The sequence below is a fragment of the Schistocerca serialis genome, chromosome 6 (genome assembly GCF_023864345.2).
Source record: "Schistocerca serialis cubense isolate TAMUIC-IGC-003099 chromosome 6, iqSchSeri2.2, whole genome shotgun sequence".
Lineage (NCBI taxonomy): Eukaryota > Metazoa > Arthropoda > Insecta > Orthoptera > Acrididae > Schistocerca > Schistocerca serialis.
Genome location: NC_064643.1, coordinates 728,817,667 through 728,834,672, shown reverse-complemented (window position 1 = coordinate 728,834,672; position 17,006 = coordinate 728,817,667). Strand labels below are relative to the sequence as shown.

At 38.3% G+C, this 17,006-nt stretch overlaps 1 protein-coding gene across 2 annotated transcripts in view; it reads right to left on the bottom strand.

The window, feature by feature from the left end:
* The window catches only part of LOC126484178 (phosphorylated adapter RNA export protein), a 113,313-nt gene extending 103,842 nt beyond the window's left edge, over positions 1-9,471 (bottom strand). Inside the window, exon 1 of one of the 2 annotated variants that reach the window (XM_050107588.1) lies at positions 9,117-9,471. In XM_050107588.1, the coding sequence (XP_049963545.1) occupies positions 9,117-9,155 (39 nt within the window). In that variant the 5' untranslated portion in view covers positions 9,156-9,471. Of the gene's footprint in view, positions 1-8,039; positions 8,308-9,116 lie in introns of those variants that run through there. The other variant, XM_050107587.1, reaches the window with a different exon arrangement.
* Positions 9,472-17,006: the final 7,535 nt, after the last annotated feature.

Genomic DNA, 17,006 nt, shown 5'->3' with positions numbered 1-17,006 from the left:
CGGTGCTGGCCTCTGTGACTTTTGGTGACCACCAACGTAAAGTCTGCCATTGAGGCGGGCCTGAGGAACAAGGGATCACTAAATCAGCTGCTGAAAGAATGGCTGTAGTTGTATTTTGGACTGTCTCATTAATATCCCCATGCGGTGGAGAACCAACAGCAGCAACAACAGAGGCAAAAGCACCCCAGTCAACACTGTTGAGAGCCCATCTGGGCAGGCATCCAGGGGAGTGATGCTGAGGCAGGGACAGGGAGATCAGGAAGTGGTCAATACATGCAGGTCATTGCAAACTCTTCAGTGGGTGGATGGGAGAACAAAAGGGCTGCAAATAAAAGGTCAATGGCCGTGCACCACAATGAAGTGTGTAATATCCTGAAACGCCCTTACCCACACAGTCAAGGCCTTCAAAGGTATATCACCTGCCTCAAGATGACGGGGTGTTTGTGTTGTTCTCATCATTTCGTCAGCATTCATTAAAGGGCGAGATTGGACTGAGCAAAGGTTGGGAATTTGTATGGGCGCTGATAACCGCGCAGTTTAGTGCCCTACAAACCAAACATCATCATCATCCAAATGTGTATTAATTAAGAGGCACAAGTTCACTATATAAAGTGTCCAGAACATATGTGCAAACTCCACCCAAACACCCTGTCATAGGTAGCACGATTTTTATAACAACCCCAATATTCATGAAGGGCTGGAGTCCACGTCTTGTGAAAGGATGCAGAAGGTACGGGAAGTGTTTAAAAGCTGTCACAGTTCAGAAAGGTGGTGGAAAAACCGGTACAATTCCACTGGATAATAATGCTGTCGATGTACTGTGAGGCCATGAAGGGATCAAGGAGGTAGGTTATGGCCTAGGGTTATCTGCTGATGCAGGTTGAGGGCTTATGGCATCAATATACATAGGTTCTTGGATCAGTTGTGCGGTGTAAATTGGGGCCTCAGGACCACCGGAATCTCCATATCAGCCACAGGGATAGAAGAGGTGGGGTCTGATCGTCTGGGGGCCACCATAATGTCTGCCTTCTAGGAGGACTTTTTCTTGTCTTTCCTCTCCTTAGAGGACTTTCGACGATTGCAGGGGCTTTTCTGAATCAGTTTTAGGCAAAGATAATCGTAAGCCCTGTGACTGGCAGGCCACTGGCTCGTGTTTGGTTGTAGACCAGTGGAAACCTTGGAAGAATGTGTCCTGAGGGACCCCCTCCCTGCCAAGAGAAGCTGAAAGAAGGTGATTCGTCTCTGGCTGAGAGATGGGGACCAATGTCCCTGGTTAGTGTGAAGCCACTAATACCAAAGTAAATGTGGAGCAAGCAGCAAGAGGGGGGTCCGCCAACCATCAGGGAGGCAGACATGGTTGAGCGGCCCTGAGGGATCACCGTAGGAGGTGTAACACGCAGGAGTACCATCACCTAAGTGGGCGATATCACAGCTGTGGCATATGACACTGTTTCACTTGCTGGTTGCAACTGTTCGTAATACTTCTTGGCCTACTGGTTAGTTCAGTTTGTCCAGAGTCTTGTATTTCTATATTTTCTTTTCTCTCTAGAAAACAGTGCAGTCTAGTGAGCAGCGAGAATGGTGAATGGTCATTTCCACAGCTGACACAGATAGGGGGTGAAGCACAAGGAGTGTTGCATGCAGCACTCATTCACAATCTCTACAGGCGGGGCTAGCATTGCAATGCGAAAACATGTGCCCAAATTTCAAACACTTGAAGCATGGCAGAAGGGGGAGGGGGAGGAGGAGGGAAATGTATGGTTTCACATGCATCAGTATACAATCACCATGACCTTCTCAGGCAATGAATCACCCTCAAAGGCAAAGATGAAAGCACTGGTGACAACCCTATTGTCCTTTGGCTCTCTATGTACACAACGGACAAAGTGTACAGCCCGTCACTCCAAGTTGATTCATAGCTCTTCATCAAACTGCAAGAGCAAGTCTCGGTGGAAAATGATTCCCTGAACAAGATTTAGACCATAATGGGGAGAGACAGCTTGTTACAAGCAAGCAGCGCCCATGATTGGCAGGGGATCAATAACAGAACCCAGTAAGTAGTCCTCGATAACAAGTGTCTTATCAGGAGTGTTCGTCAGGAATGCCCCAGGGAAGTGTGAAAGGACCTATTTTGTGCTCAATATAAATAAATGATTTTGCGGACTGGATGGTTAGCAATCTGGGGTTGTTTGCTTATGATACCATGGTGTATGGTAAGGCGTCAAAGTTGAGTGACTGAAGGAAGATACATGACTTCCACAAAATTTTCAATTAATGTAATGAATGGCAGCTAGCTCTAAATATTAAAAATGCAAGTTAATGTGGATGAGTAGCAAGAACAAACAATTAATGTTTGGATACAGTATTACTACTGTCCTGTTTGATACAGTCAAGTCATTTAAATATTTGAGTGTAATGTTGCAAAGCAATTTGAGATAGAATGAGCATATGAGAACTGTGGTAGGGAAGGCAAATGGTCAACTTCGGTTTATTGGGAGAATTTTAGGAAAGTGTAATTCACCTGTAAAGGAGACCGCTTATAGAACACTGATGTGGCCTATTCTTGAGTGCTGCTCGAACGTACGGGATCTGTACCAGGGGAAGACATCATCAAAGCAATTCATAGGCAGGCTGCAAGATTTATTACTCGTAGGTTCAAACAACATATAAGTGTTACGGAGATGCTTCAGTAACTCAAATGGAAATCCCTGTAGGGAAGGCAACGTTCTTTCCGAGAAACACTATTGAGAAAATTTAGAGAACCGGCATTTGAAGCTAACTGCTGAACAATTTTACTGCCGCCAACATACATTGCGCATAAGGACCATGAAGATAAGGTACAATAAATCAGGGCTACTATGGAGGCATAGAGACAACTGTTTTTCCCACACTCTACTTGCCAGTGGAACAGGAAAGGAAATTACTAGCAGCAGTACAGGGTATCCTCTGCTATGCACTGTACAGTGTCTTGTGGACTATCTATGAAGATGCAGATATAGAGACGGTTGGAACTTCCTCAAACTTATCTTCTAAATTCTCCACAAAGAATAAGGGCTTTGCGGCCACGAAGGAATCACCATTACTCCTCGTGCAAAGCAAGCATTGCGGCGAGCATTTCTCTGCATTCTGCTTAGCCCTACGTCCCTCCCACAGCAATGTAAGGGAAGGGAACATTTTAGGATTGTATCTCTCTGCAATAAAAGATGACTTTCCTTCCATGGAGACTGCTGGAGCTGTATGGCCACCAGCGGTAGATAAATTCATCCGCTTCATTTGCAGCTCATCCACCATGGTGCCATCCACTCCTAAATCAGGCTCTCCAAACGGATACTGCCCAGCCTCATCATAGCTACCTGGCCAGTAATCTGTTGATCAGAGTCCCCATGCCCCAATCATGATGGTCATATATACCTTGGCACACATGGGGAGTTTTCAGCTCGACTACTAACATTGCAATCCCTGTGTGATCAGGAGGCTACCACCATGCAGGTACTTGGTGACCCCCCCCCCCTCCCCCACAAGTAGATGGCTATCATGCTCAGTTTTGGGTGTTCTGCTTTATTAAAGCAAAGGGTGCAAAGACAGAAAGGTGCAAAGGTAGGGCATACACCACACTGGGCAACCTTGCCTGCACAATCTGCATTTCTGATGAATTTTGAACATGGGGGCAGGTCAAACCTAACAATGGGGACCAATGTGTTTATTTAATGAAAAGTTGTAGTAAATGCCGGAAAAGGAAACTCAAATCCCAGTCATAAACCAGGTCCAAGCAGGGTAACCAGAGGAGAGGCACAGGGGGAAAGGGAAACAGCCTATAAACAGATTGGCATACGAATGTGCCACGCAAGTAAATTTCACACAATTGGCATACTTAGCTGGCCTGTAATTTTTTTCAACATTGTCTTGCACCTCTGGAAATTGGTAGTTTTACCAGCTTTTATTTGGGTCATTGGATGCATCAAAAGAAAGAAATCTTAGACAATCCAATTAAAATGCTACTTTTCTGTGTTAAACTGACAAGGAATTACCCCTAACAAAACATGAGCCATACAAATATACATTAAAATTCATTAGTCTACATAATGTGTTTTAAATGACATTCTGAACAATGATATGAAATACTTAAATATAGAAATGGAAATCCAATTCCAAAAGTCCATGCAGTTTTTCATTTGCAATCATATCTTAAGACTCAATTTTTTAAAAAAATTATCAGCCTGATACCAGCTCTGCCTGAAAGTATTTTGCATATTTAGGAACTCAGTGTTTGAACCATAAAAATTTAAGTTGCTTTTCTGGGTTCTTAGAGGTCAAGCAGAGTTATTAAATTTTTTTCCCATAAAAGTGTAGCCTTTATCTGGTATGAGGAAAAATTTGACTGGTGTGCTGAAAATAAACTAAGTTACACCTTTTTTCTGAAGTAAAGCAGCCTGGACATTGAGAAGTTTCAGCAAAAGCATTTATGTATGCTTTTTGGAAACTTTGGCATATTTTCCTCCAATAACTTTATGAAATATGTGAAAGAAATAATTTTACACTAATTATTACCATGGTTAAAATAACAAGTAAAAAACAGTTTCATTCAAATCAGAGGCAGTGGATGTTGGGCCTGGATGAAATTAGTTGAAATGACCATTATTTCATCACATAAGACATTTGTTGATTTTCAGTTCATTTCTGTGTCCATTGATAGAAAACACATTAAAATTTTTATTTCATTAGAAAGCCTACAATATTGGGAATTATTTCAGACCAAAATAAGGTTCCCAACAGGCTGGAGAAATGTGATATAAACATGTTTCAATGAACAGGTAATTTTCTCAGAAAGTGGAAAGCGACATACATTAAGACCCCAAGTTAAAAGAATATTGCTGTATATAAGTAGCATTCTGCATGTACGTCTTACAGAGGCCAGTTATCAGAACATCACTACATTGAAAATTCAATATAAAAAGAAGTTTTATTGCTAGATCAATAAAAATCTGCAGAAATTATTATGTTGTAAGTACAAGCAAATGTACAAAGTTCAATGAAAATCTGAAACAGCGGGTGACATGATCCTGGTGATTTGATTTGGGATGACCCATCCATTACAAATAAAAACAACAAGTAAAATGAAATCGCCATCCACAAACAACACACCACACGAACAATTCCAAACCTGAAACCTATCTACTGCCCACAGCTATCAACATCAAAATAACCCACTACCAAACTGCCACAAACTCTTCCCATATTATTATCACAAAAAATGCTCAAGGATTCCAACATCTTTAACACCACTCACAAACAATTGACAAACTAATGCACTGTGTCACCATGTAGTCACACAACCCAACACAGGTCAAAGCAGGTAAAGGGTTTTGAAAGTTAAAAGTAGACCTAAATTTGGAATAAACCAGGGAAAAAAAGACATAAAAAAGAAAAAAAATCCCCAATAATCATAGTTTCCATGTGATAGGCCATTCTTTGAGTATGATTTTGGAAAAAAGATTTTGGCGATTATCACGTTCACTTTAAGTGATATTCAATGCAATGCTGATATTTTTCTTGCCTTGATGTGACTGCTTATAGATATTATGTAACACTACTAACAATCTTTATGCTTTAGAGTATGTAACCACCAAACTTCACAGATTGAGTGATAAACGAAGCATATTAATTTATTTTCAAAATTTCAGTAAATGTCATTTCGCATAATCACAGTGTCAAAAATGTCAAACTACTCAAATCTGAAAACGGGGAGTGATACAAAATTTCGTAGGGGTAGGCCTGCTTATCTCTGCTGGAAGAACAAACAAATCAAGATTAATCAAAATCTTAAATGGTGGGTGTTCTGACTTGAAATATAAAATTGTTAATGTTTGATTAAGGCAAGTCTTTGATGGTTGGCTAAGAAGATACAAGTCGCTTGTTATTTTTCCACATACAAAATCAAAGTGGTTCACTCAATGAAGATCTTCACTCGGATACACGCTAACAAGGGAACCTCCCCATTGCACCCCCCTCAGATTTAGTTATAAATTGACACAGCGGATAAGCCTTGAACAACTGAACACAGATCAATCGAGAAAACAGGAAGAAGTTGTGTGGAATTATGAAAAAAACAAGCAAAATATACAAACTGAGTAGTCCATGCGCAAGATAGGCAACATCAAGGACAGCGTGAGCTCAGGAGTGCCGTGGTCCCACAGTTAGCGTGAGCAGCTGCGGAACGAGAGGTCCTTGGTTCAAGTATAACCTCAAGTGAAAAGTTTAATTTCTTTATTTTCGCAAAGTTATGATCTGTCCGATTGTTCATTGACATCTCTGTTCACTGTAACAAGTTTAGTGTCTGTGTTTTGCAACCGCACCGCAAAACCATGCGATTAGTAGACGAAAGGACGTGCCTCTCCAATGGGAATCAAAAACATTTGATCGCAAGGTCATAGGTCAACTGATACCTCAACAGGAAAACACGTCTGATATATTCTATACGACACTGGTGACGGTATGTGCGTCACATGACAGGAATATGTTGTCGACTCACCTAACTTCTACACTTGGCGAATGGGCAAAAAGATTCTTCTACCTTGCCCAACTTGGGTTTTCTTGTGGATGTGATAATCTCTCCCAAAAAAGTGATGAAAACATAAGAGTTTGTCACATAAACTGCAACAAATTATTGCAACAGTTTCACAGTCGCACAGTTTTCCCTGTGCTCTGTCAAAACGTACGTTTTTAACGTTTTCAAATTTTTCCGTGTGTAGACCGTCAAATCCTGCATATGTCCAAGCAAATCTGAACATGTCCTGGAATTTTGGAGAGCAAAATTGATTACGTGTGAGTGCCTGAACTTTGATAATTGTCTGAAAATAAAAAATTAAACTTTTCACTCCAGGGAAGACTTGAACCAAGGACCTCTCATTCTGCAGCTGCTCATGCTAACCACGGGACCACAGCACTCCTGAGCTCACACTATCCTTGATATTGCCTATCTTGCGCATGGACTACTCAGTTTGTATGTTTTATTTTTTTCATAGTTCCACACAACTTCTTCCTTTTTTCTCGATTGATCTGTGTTCAGTCTTTCAAGGCCTATCCACCGTGCCAACTTATAACTAAATCTGAGGGTGGTGCGATGGGGAGGTTCCCTTGTAAGAAATTAGTGAACACCACTCATGTTACTTTAGTCATTACACCCCCATACATTATTTGTATTGCTGTGGTATTAACAACCACTTTCAAAAGTCCACTCACCTACAGCCCATACCAGGTCCTACAAACAGGCCACTAAAACCACAAAAAGAAAAGGAAGTGATCCCAGAAATGAGCTGCAGTTTGTTCCTATAATTCTCCACCATTTGATGACAAACCTGCAGTGGCTCAAAAACTGGCTAATGGGAAAATAAAAATTTATGAAAGAGTGATAGGTGTTCTTCTGTTCCGTATTACCATAATGACTAAGACACAATAGCGACATTATTTGAGTTAATACTACTGTAATGGTGAGTAAAATAAGGCATCTTTGTGTTCAACCATTGTACCAGTGCAGTCTACACATGGTTCAATGCTAACATGTTGACAATTTGAATAAACCAAATTACAGAAAAATTTGGAAAATGAATCAAATTCATGACCTTAAATCCTTAAGATTGGGAATCAGTAAGATTACAAACTACAAATTTAACTATAAAATCATACCAAGACTTGCATGAAAAATACCATGTAATGAAATGTTCATAGTGACTCAATTCAGCATGTTTCGCTCTGACAGCCATTTCAAAAATTTGATTCAGAAAAGGTATTAACACTGGCATATTTTGGATAATTCCACTCCCTCAAAACCAATGGAAAAATATTCCAGGGCATAACTGACAGCCACCATAAAAGAAACTTGCTATTATACAGAAAATACCTACAGTATTTGAAATACATCACATAGCTCTACAAGGCACACACTGCAAAGTTCACTTTAAAAAGCTGTGAATACTGACAGCGCAAAAACAATGTGCATGATGATTATGAGCTTTAAGCTCTACAAACCTACAGTGACTTACCATAATAACAACTATGTCTCCCTCCATGAAAAGCAAATATGATCTCATGCTCAGAGACATGAGCTGCATTGGTGCCTTACTTTATAATGCACTGTTGGCATACATCCATGGAAATGGAAGAGAGTGGTTTTGGAGCAGAACCAATAGCAACTCTGCTTGTGGAACTTATTTTAAATGGATATGCCATCTTATACAAATACTAACTAGGCCTACTTATGATTATGCTAAGTATATTTTTACAATGATAACAGGGGTATGTCTGTGGTGTATTTAAAAATGAATGTTCCTAGTGCTAGTTTTCAGTTTTCTTTATAATAGGCATAACTGTATATGCGTCAGTTTGAAAATATGAATCCTTGACAAGGAAATTAATGAAGTAAGTCAGCAGATATTCTTTTGTTTTTATTTGGATCTGTCACAGAAAGATTCCATGTACCGGTAATGTAATCGCTTATGGTTTTTGTGCATAATTTAAGATTCTAATTCTAGTCTCCAAAAACATACACCATTAGGTCTTTTACAACAAAGCTAAGTGGAAGAAGAGCTGGGTTCAAATCCTCAGCTGATTATCCACACTTTGGTTTCTCTCGGATGAAGGTTGTGATAGTTTTATTTAAAAATCCACGATCGATTTTCTTTTTCGTCCTGTTCAAAAAGGTTAGTCACTTTACCTACAGATTAATTTGACGAGTAAATATCACTATGCCGTACTTGGTACGTCGTGTATCATTGATCTTATAGACTGAATCACTTGGATTATACGGAACTGGGATGTCTGATGTGTTAATACAACGAATGACGCACAATGCGGCATCTAACACTACAGTGGAGAATATAATACTGTGGCACCCCCTAAAGTACTTTTGACATAAAGTGAAAGTTCTCCTAAATAAATTCATCAAGTTTAGTACCCCACGGAAGAAATGATAAAACAGCGATAATATTTTTGATATGTAACAAATCTGATGTGTAACAACTATGTGTTTTACTGATTAAGAACATAGAAAATCAACACATATAACAACTGATCAAAGACTGTAATATTTTTGGTACGATAATACTGTAAACGCTTCTTACCTCGCCATCTTCCAGCTCACTGCCATCAGTATTGTCCATTTTCTAGCGTTGTCTACTATACCCGCTTCAGTTTATAAAATATTACGCGTACATGCATTGCAGTCCTACGCCTGTGCAAAATGCAACTGACAAATGTTTGACAGCAAGCTCCTACAATTACTGTAAGTTCAACTACAGCTTCCAGTAGCAAAACTCACTGACTATATAATACTACCCACGAAAATACGCTCAAGCAAAACTCATTACATGCAACAATGCATATTGTCAATTCTTCGTAACAACAATCATTACACCAAGTTAAACTTCCTTCCTTCACAGACCACACAACACACCAAGCATAGAGCACAGTAAAGTGAATGATTAGCTTTGAACATCGATACTCGAATCCTTCTGTAATACCACAGTTAATGATTTCTTTTTCCTCATGTTAACTGCCAGTTTGATTTATTTTTCTCCAGTCAACGACTAATTACTCATAACGTAACAGTTATGAAGCATATGGAACGTAGCTCGTTTCACACGAATAAATTTATTTCATCTATTAATATGTCCAAATTAGAAATACAAAATTACATCGCAAAACACAAGAGTTAGATTTAGGCGTAGATTGAAAGTGCGAAACTGGAATCATGTTATAGTCCCCATAGGCTTCCAAATGTGTTGAACATGCCTTAGGCACATTTACCAGCATTCTCTTTGAAAATTTTGAAGTCTACTGCACAAAAATTACAAAACGTAATAAAATTAACCTAAGGAGACAGGGTTATAAACTTTACACAAGTGTTTCACATCTCAATTGCAGAAATTAAGATTTTTAGTTGTGTTATAACAGGATTTAGAGATACACAGTCAATAAACAGCTCGTATTAGTCTCATGAAACAATAAGGAACAAAAAATATATGTTGTAACTCACTGAAACAAGGCATTTTTCCGGATAGCCTGAAATATACTATTGTTAAACCATTGTATAAAAAAGGGGATAGGGCTGGTGCTAACAACTATTGTCCAATCTCACTTCTGACAGTTTTATTTAAAATTCTTGAAAAAATAATGCATTCAAAAGTAGTTTCATATATCTGGAAAAATGAAGTACTAATAAAATCTCAATTTGGTTTTCAGAAAGGCTTTTTAGCGGAAAATGCTGTATATACTTCTACTAACCAAATATTAAATGCCCTGAATAACCTAACATCACTCATTGCAATTTTTTGTGATCTCTCAAGGACTTTTGACTGTGTGAATCATAAAATTCTTAAGTACTGTGGTATGAGTGTGACAGTGCACGAATGGTTTAATTCATATTTAACTGGAAGAATGCAGAAGGTTGAAAATGACAGTAGAGACAAAATGCAAAAATCAGCAGAGTCGTCTCACTGGGGAAATATCAAGAATAGTGCCCACAGGGTTAAGTCCTGGGTCCCTTATTGCTCTTAATACATATTAATGACTTGCCACTCTATATCCATGAAGATGAGAAGCTAGTTCTTTTTGCTGATGATACAAATATAGTAATCACACCCAAAGAACAATATTTAGCTGAGGAAATTGTAAATAATGTATTTCAGAAAATTATTAAGTGGTTCTTTGTAAATGGACTCTCACTAAAGTTTGAGAAAACACAGTATATAGAGTTCTGTACAGTAAACGACATAACACAATTAATAAATATAGACTTTGAACAGAAGTCTGTTGCTAAGGCAGAATATTCAAAATTTCTGTGTGCGTACACTAATGATAAATTGAATTGGTAGAAACACATAGATGATCTGCTGAAACGTTTAGGTTCAGCTTGTTATGCTATTAGGATTATTGGAAATTTTGATGATAAGCATATCAGTATATTCGCCTACCATGTCTGTTTTCATCCACTTAGAGACAGAGTATTCATTGCCTAAAGCATGTAATAAGAAAAATACCTGAAGCCCACCCAAAATCACCTTGCAGACAGTTATTTAAAGAACTCAGGGTATTCACAGTACCTTCGCAATAGATATATTCACATAGGAAATTTGTTATTTTAAATCATCCCAACACAAAAATAATAGCAAGTACCGTATCCACAACACTAGAAGAAAGGATGATCTACAATATTCTGGATTAAATCTGATTTTAGCACAGAGCACAGTGCATCAGGCTGCCACAAAAGTCATTGGTCACTGACTAAATAACACTAAAAGTCTGACGTATAGCTGTCTAGCATTTAAAAGCAAATGAAAAGAATTTATGAATGAGTACTCCTTCTACTCAATACGTGAATTTTTAGATATGAAGTAGTAATTGTAAAAAAAAAAAGAAAAAAAGAAAAACGTGTAGAGAAAACTCATATTAAACTGAAACTTTCCACATCATTACAAAATGTCGTATTCATGATCTGTGGAACAAGTATTACTGTAATGTAATGATTAGCCCAATGTAGGGCAAATAATGAGTACACTGAAAACTCTTGTAATAAATGTCGGCACCAAGGCTACTTTCAGTTTCTCTAATGTAGAATTAGGTTTTAGTAGAAACTGAAAAATACTGCAAAACATATTGATATTATGGCAAGCGGATTCAGTCACTTTGATTAACATATCAATTTACAAAGGACATTTCCCAAACTTCTGGTTGTCAGAAACCCACTTTTTACTTTTACTCTGATTCAGCCAATTATTTTCCACGAAGTTTTACAAATACAGGACAGCGTGTACCTGGATAGATGCAGAAGTGCACATTTCAATCTATTCATTCACCTGTTAAACCTTTACTGGGCGCAAGGGATCATTTATGTACACATGGATGATCCAACTTTCCATATCCTGACGGACGCCACCTGCCGTTGTTTACATTTTCAGTACCTTCACTGCAGTAGTCCATCAATGAACGCAAGAACATCCTGCAGAAGCCTGTTTAGGGAACTAGGGATACTAACTACTGCTTCCCAGTATATTTATTCCTTAATGAATCTGTCATTTAGAATATATAACTTTTTCAAACGAACATCCCAATGCATGGAATCAATACTAGAAATAAGAATAATCTTCACAAGGATTTAAAGTCACTTAGTCTTGTACAAAAAAAAGCACATTATCCGGGAGCAAACATTTTCAATAACTTGGCAGCAGCCGTAAAAAGCTTAACAACCAATGAAATTCAGTTTAAGAGAGGCCTAAAGGATTTATCTGTTGCCAACTCCTTCTACTCCATTGATGACTTTCCCAGTAAAACCAACAGATTTGTGTATATATATATATAAGCACAATATAACTTCTGCACCATTTCAGAGCAGTAATGTGTTCATCGTAAATAAGTATTATAGTAGTTGTATTACACGTTTATTACCTTATAAATAAATAAATAAAAAAACTTTTTAATTTGAAATTCAGTGCATTAGTATTTGTAAAATGACTCTTTCATATAGTGTTAATTAAAAAATGATGATCAATCCACTTGGGACCTGTGGAATGGTACATTAGCTTATTTGTTTTAGTTGTAAATATTTGTCATGTATTGTTGTTTTTCTGACATGTTCTACATCCTGGAGGACCTCCTCACTACTGATCAATTGGAATGAAAGTAAAACTAAAGTAAACTAAGGTAAATGTGTTTCTATCGCCCTGCCAGTAACTGTCTAGTTGTTGTGAGCCTCACAAGATATTTCTGACACCATGCGCCTGGGATTGCATCAACTGGTATGGAGGTAAGTTGCTTTTTGAACTGTAATTCTCAATGAATATTGGTATAAATGATACAATTATTAATGAAATACAATCAAATGAGTATTGCATACATTCTTTTCAATGTTTTACACATATTTAGTCTCATTGACAGCCTTGGAGACACTTCATTATCACTTTTGCCTATGTACCATTTCTGGTATTTTCCAATGACTTCATCCCACATGACTGAAGAAATAGGAGAGGGGTGATGCAGATGTAGATGTAGGAGGAATGGATACAGAACATGAGGACCATGAGGAGGAGAGTGACCATGCCTCTAACAGAGAAGAAGAAGGAAGTGAATCCAAGGTAGAGTTCTAGGAGGGCAGATATCTTTGTATGCAAAGACAAGTCTACAAAATGGAAAAAGGAAATATCAGTCAGAACAATGAGAACCCATAAGAAAGGAGTACCCCAAAAGTGAAGTGTCTGTCATCGATCTTTTTGCATTTTGTTTGATGAACATATAGTGACCTCAGTTGTAAATTGCACCAATATATACATGGAGTCGGTAAAAAAAATAGATATTCCAGAAAGTAGGATGCCAAACATATGACAAGAGAAGAATTACTAGCGCTTTTTGGACTATTTTGTTTGCCTGGAATTCACAAAGCCGTTCATGTGAATTATGAAGATTTATGGTAAGACATATAAATCTTTAGTCTTACAATGTCATGCAAACGATTTTTGTTTGTACTGAGGGCCACCATAGTTAACGACATACACACCCATGAAACTATAAGAAAAAATGAAAAATTTGCACTAGTTAGGGACTTTCTCACTGCTATAAATAATAGTTGTAAAATGCATTTAGCCCAAGTGAATATTGTACAGTTGATGAACAGCTTATACCTTCAGGGGAAATGCCCATTTAGGCAATTTTTGCTGCAAAACCCCAAAAGATATGGAATAAAGGTTTTCACAGTAGTAGATGCCAGAATGAATTATTTAGTAAACTTTGAAATTTATACAGGCACACAACTGGAGGGAGCTTTTCGTCAAGACAGTGCTGTATTGTCAGTTGTGAGCAGGCTGACTGAAGTTGTTGCAGATACCAAGAGGACTGTAACTTGTAACAGTGAGCATACGAGATATCAACTAGCTCAGCTTATCCTTACGAAAAAGTTAACAGTTGTGGGTAACCCACGAAAAAATAAGCGAGAAATTTCACCAGAATTTTAGCCTAGTAACCATAAAACAATGCATAGCAGTGTTTTTGGCTTCACAAAAGATGCGACTTCACTAAAGGTACGACTACGTTACTTCCAAATGTAAGACATTAATATTATCATCAGCAATACATCATGATACTACCATTGACACACAAACTGGTGTGAAAATGAAGCCCCAAATAACACCTTTTATGATGGTACCAGAGAAGGTGGTCAATGCATGTCATCAGTTGTCTGCAAATTTTCATGTTGCTAGACGAACAAGGGCCATCACCACATGTCTCCTTCAACTGTCGATGAATTTCAATCGGTTTCACACCACGCAAATTCAGAAAACGAATGATTGCACGCTGTTCAAGTAAGGAAAACGTCGCCATTTTAAGTATTTAAAACAGTTCTCATTCTCGCCGCTGGCGGTAAAATTCCATCTGCCGTACGGTGCTGCCATCTCTGGGACGTATTGACAATGAACGTGGTCTCATTTTAAAACAATGCGCATGTTTCTATCTCTTTCCAGTCCGGAGAAAAAAAATCGGAGGCCTTAGAACTTGACTGCACCTCGTAAAACGTGAAACCACTGTGACTTCAACTCTAAACTCATCGAGATATGCATCGTAACTCTGCCGATGAATCTTATCTTGTTTCCTCTGTTCACCTAGGGTTGTGAGGTTTTTTCCTACTCGGCACTGTGCCATAAAATTCAACATTTCAGTTACGAGTAGTAAGCTGCGTTCTGTAGGGTCCCCACTGTTGCTAGTCAGAAAGCAACATGGCAAACGCGTGACTCGTAATCGTCACTGAGAAAAAATTTCTCTAGTGCAAGAGAGTTGCGGAAAAAAGCCAAGAGAGGTGAATATTAACATCACTGCGGGTAAAATAAAACTCAGCGTCTACACCTAAACGACAACTCTGCAACTCACACTTAAGTGCCTCGCAGACGGTACATCGAATCACTTTCATATCTCTCCGTGCGAATTATGATTTCTCTGACCTTATTACGATGATCATCCCTATGTAGGTGGATATCAACAAAATATTTTCGCATTCAGGGGAGGTGAAAAGATATTGCAGCAATGAAGAACGGCGTTGTTTCAATGACTGCCACCGCAAACTCGCGCATCATATCCGTGATGCTCTCTCCCCTATTTCGCGAATGTGCAAAACGAGCTGCCCTTGTTTTAAACACTCGCGATGTACTCCATCAATCCTGTCTGGTAAAGATGCCATCCTGTACAGCAGAACTCTAGCAGAGGACGGCCAAGCTTAGTGTAGACAGTCTTTTTAGTGGATTTGTTGCATCTTCTAAGTCATCTGCCAGCAGAAAGTGATCTTGGATTCACCTTCCCCACACCATTATCTATGTCATCGTCCCAATTTACGTTGCTCATATTTGTTACCCCTTGGTATTTAACTGCACTAACAACCTCGTTAAAAATATTTTTGGAAATTTGTGGTATTGTCTTATGGGACTAAACTGCTGAGGTCATCGGTCCCTTAGCTTAAACATTACTTAATCTAACATAACTTACACTATGGACAACACACACACCCATGCCCGAGGAATGACTCGAACCTCCGACTGGGGGAGCCTTATCAACAAGGTTGAGGTTACGGATATGAAAGTAGCTAGGATGATTGCAGGTACTAGTAGATGGGAACAATGGCAGGAGGGTGTCCACAATGAGGAAATCAAATAAAAACTGGGAATGAACTCTATAGATGTAGCAGTCAGGGCGAACAGGCTTGGATGGTGGGGTCATGTTACATGCATGGGAGAAGCAAGGTTACCCAGGAGACTCATGGGTTCAGCAGTAGAGGGTAGGAGGAGTCGGGGCAGACCTAGGAGAAGGTACCTGGATTCGGTTAAGAATGATTTTGAAGTATTAGATTTAACATCAGAAGAGGCACCAATGTTAGCACTGAATAGGGGATCATGCAGGAATTTTATAAGGGGGCTATGACTCAGACTGAACGCTGAAAGGCATAATCAGTCTTAAATAATGATGATGATGATGAGGGAGACGAACAAAAAGGTGGCCACTAGCCACATTTTTCCATTCTCTGAATGTAATAGATATGAATGCACATTTGCTATATAACATTGGCCCAAAAGCTAATTACTTACTATGACGAAAATTCACGAGGAACTTGGGAGAATCATTCGTTGAAAAGCACATCGGAATGCGGCAATGTATAAGTAACATTCCCAAGCCCTTAAGAAAAAATAAAACTACAATTAGGAGAATAATATAAAATGGTCAGGAGTGGTCCCTAATGCTCCTGGACCTTCGCATTCGAGGTGCAAAATGCACCCCAGAAAAGATGACAAAAAACCTTCACACAAATGCTCAAGATGCAAGTCCTTTCTTTGCATAGTTCATGCAAACGTAATATGTGGAGACTGTATCAACGATTTACACTAAACTGTATTAGGAGTATTAATAGAAATTCTCCATATTATGTTTGTGTTACTGTTATTTTGTACTGTATTCAACAAAATCGTTCATGTTTGTTGTTTTCTAAATGAGTTATTTGTTTTCCCTCCTGGAAGAATATTTCAAAGACCATACAGAAACGATTATCATTACTAATTGCACCTAAAGTACATATTGTATATGGAGAAATAAATAACCCAAGGCACCCGTAATTGCACTTCCACCTGGCGCACCTAATATACACTGTAAGGATGTAGTCTATTCATAGTCAGGGCTAGTTACAACAAAATTTCTCATATTTAAGTTGATAGCAAACATACATATAAATTCAATCATTTCTCATCAGTATGCATATATAATTTTACTTTTTCATATTAAGATATTCTTCAATGTTATAAAAGCTATTCGTTAATAAGGTTTTCGTAGCTTTACTTTGAATTCATGAAATTCTTTAATTTTTTTATTGCAGTGGAAATAAATTAAAAAGTATTTTGGATTGATAATGTACACTGTTTTTGTAAAAGGATTTTTTTGGATGTGTCTATGAAAATTATCTCTGTGTCTTGTTTTACAATTATGAACAT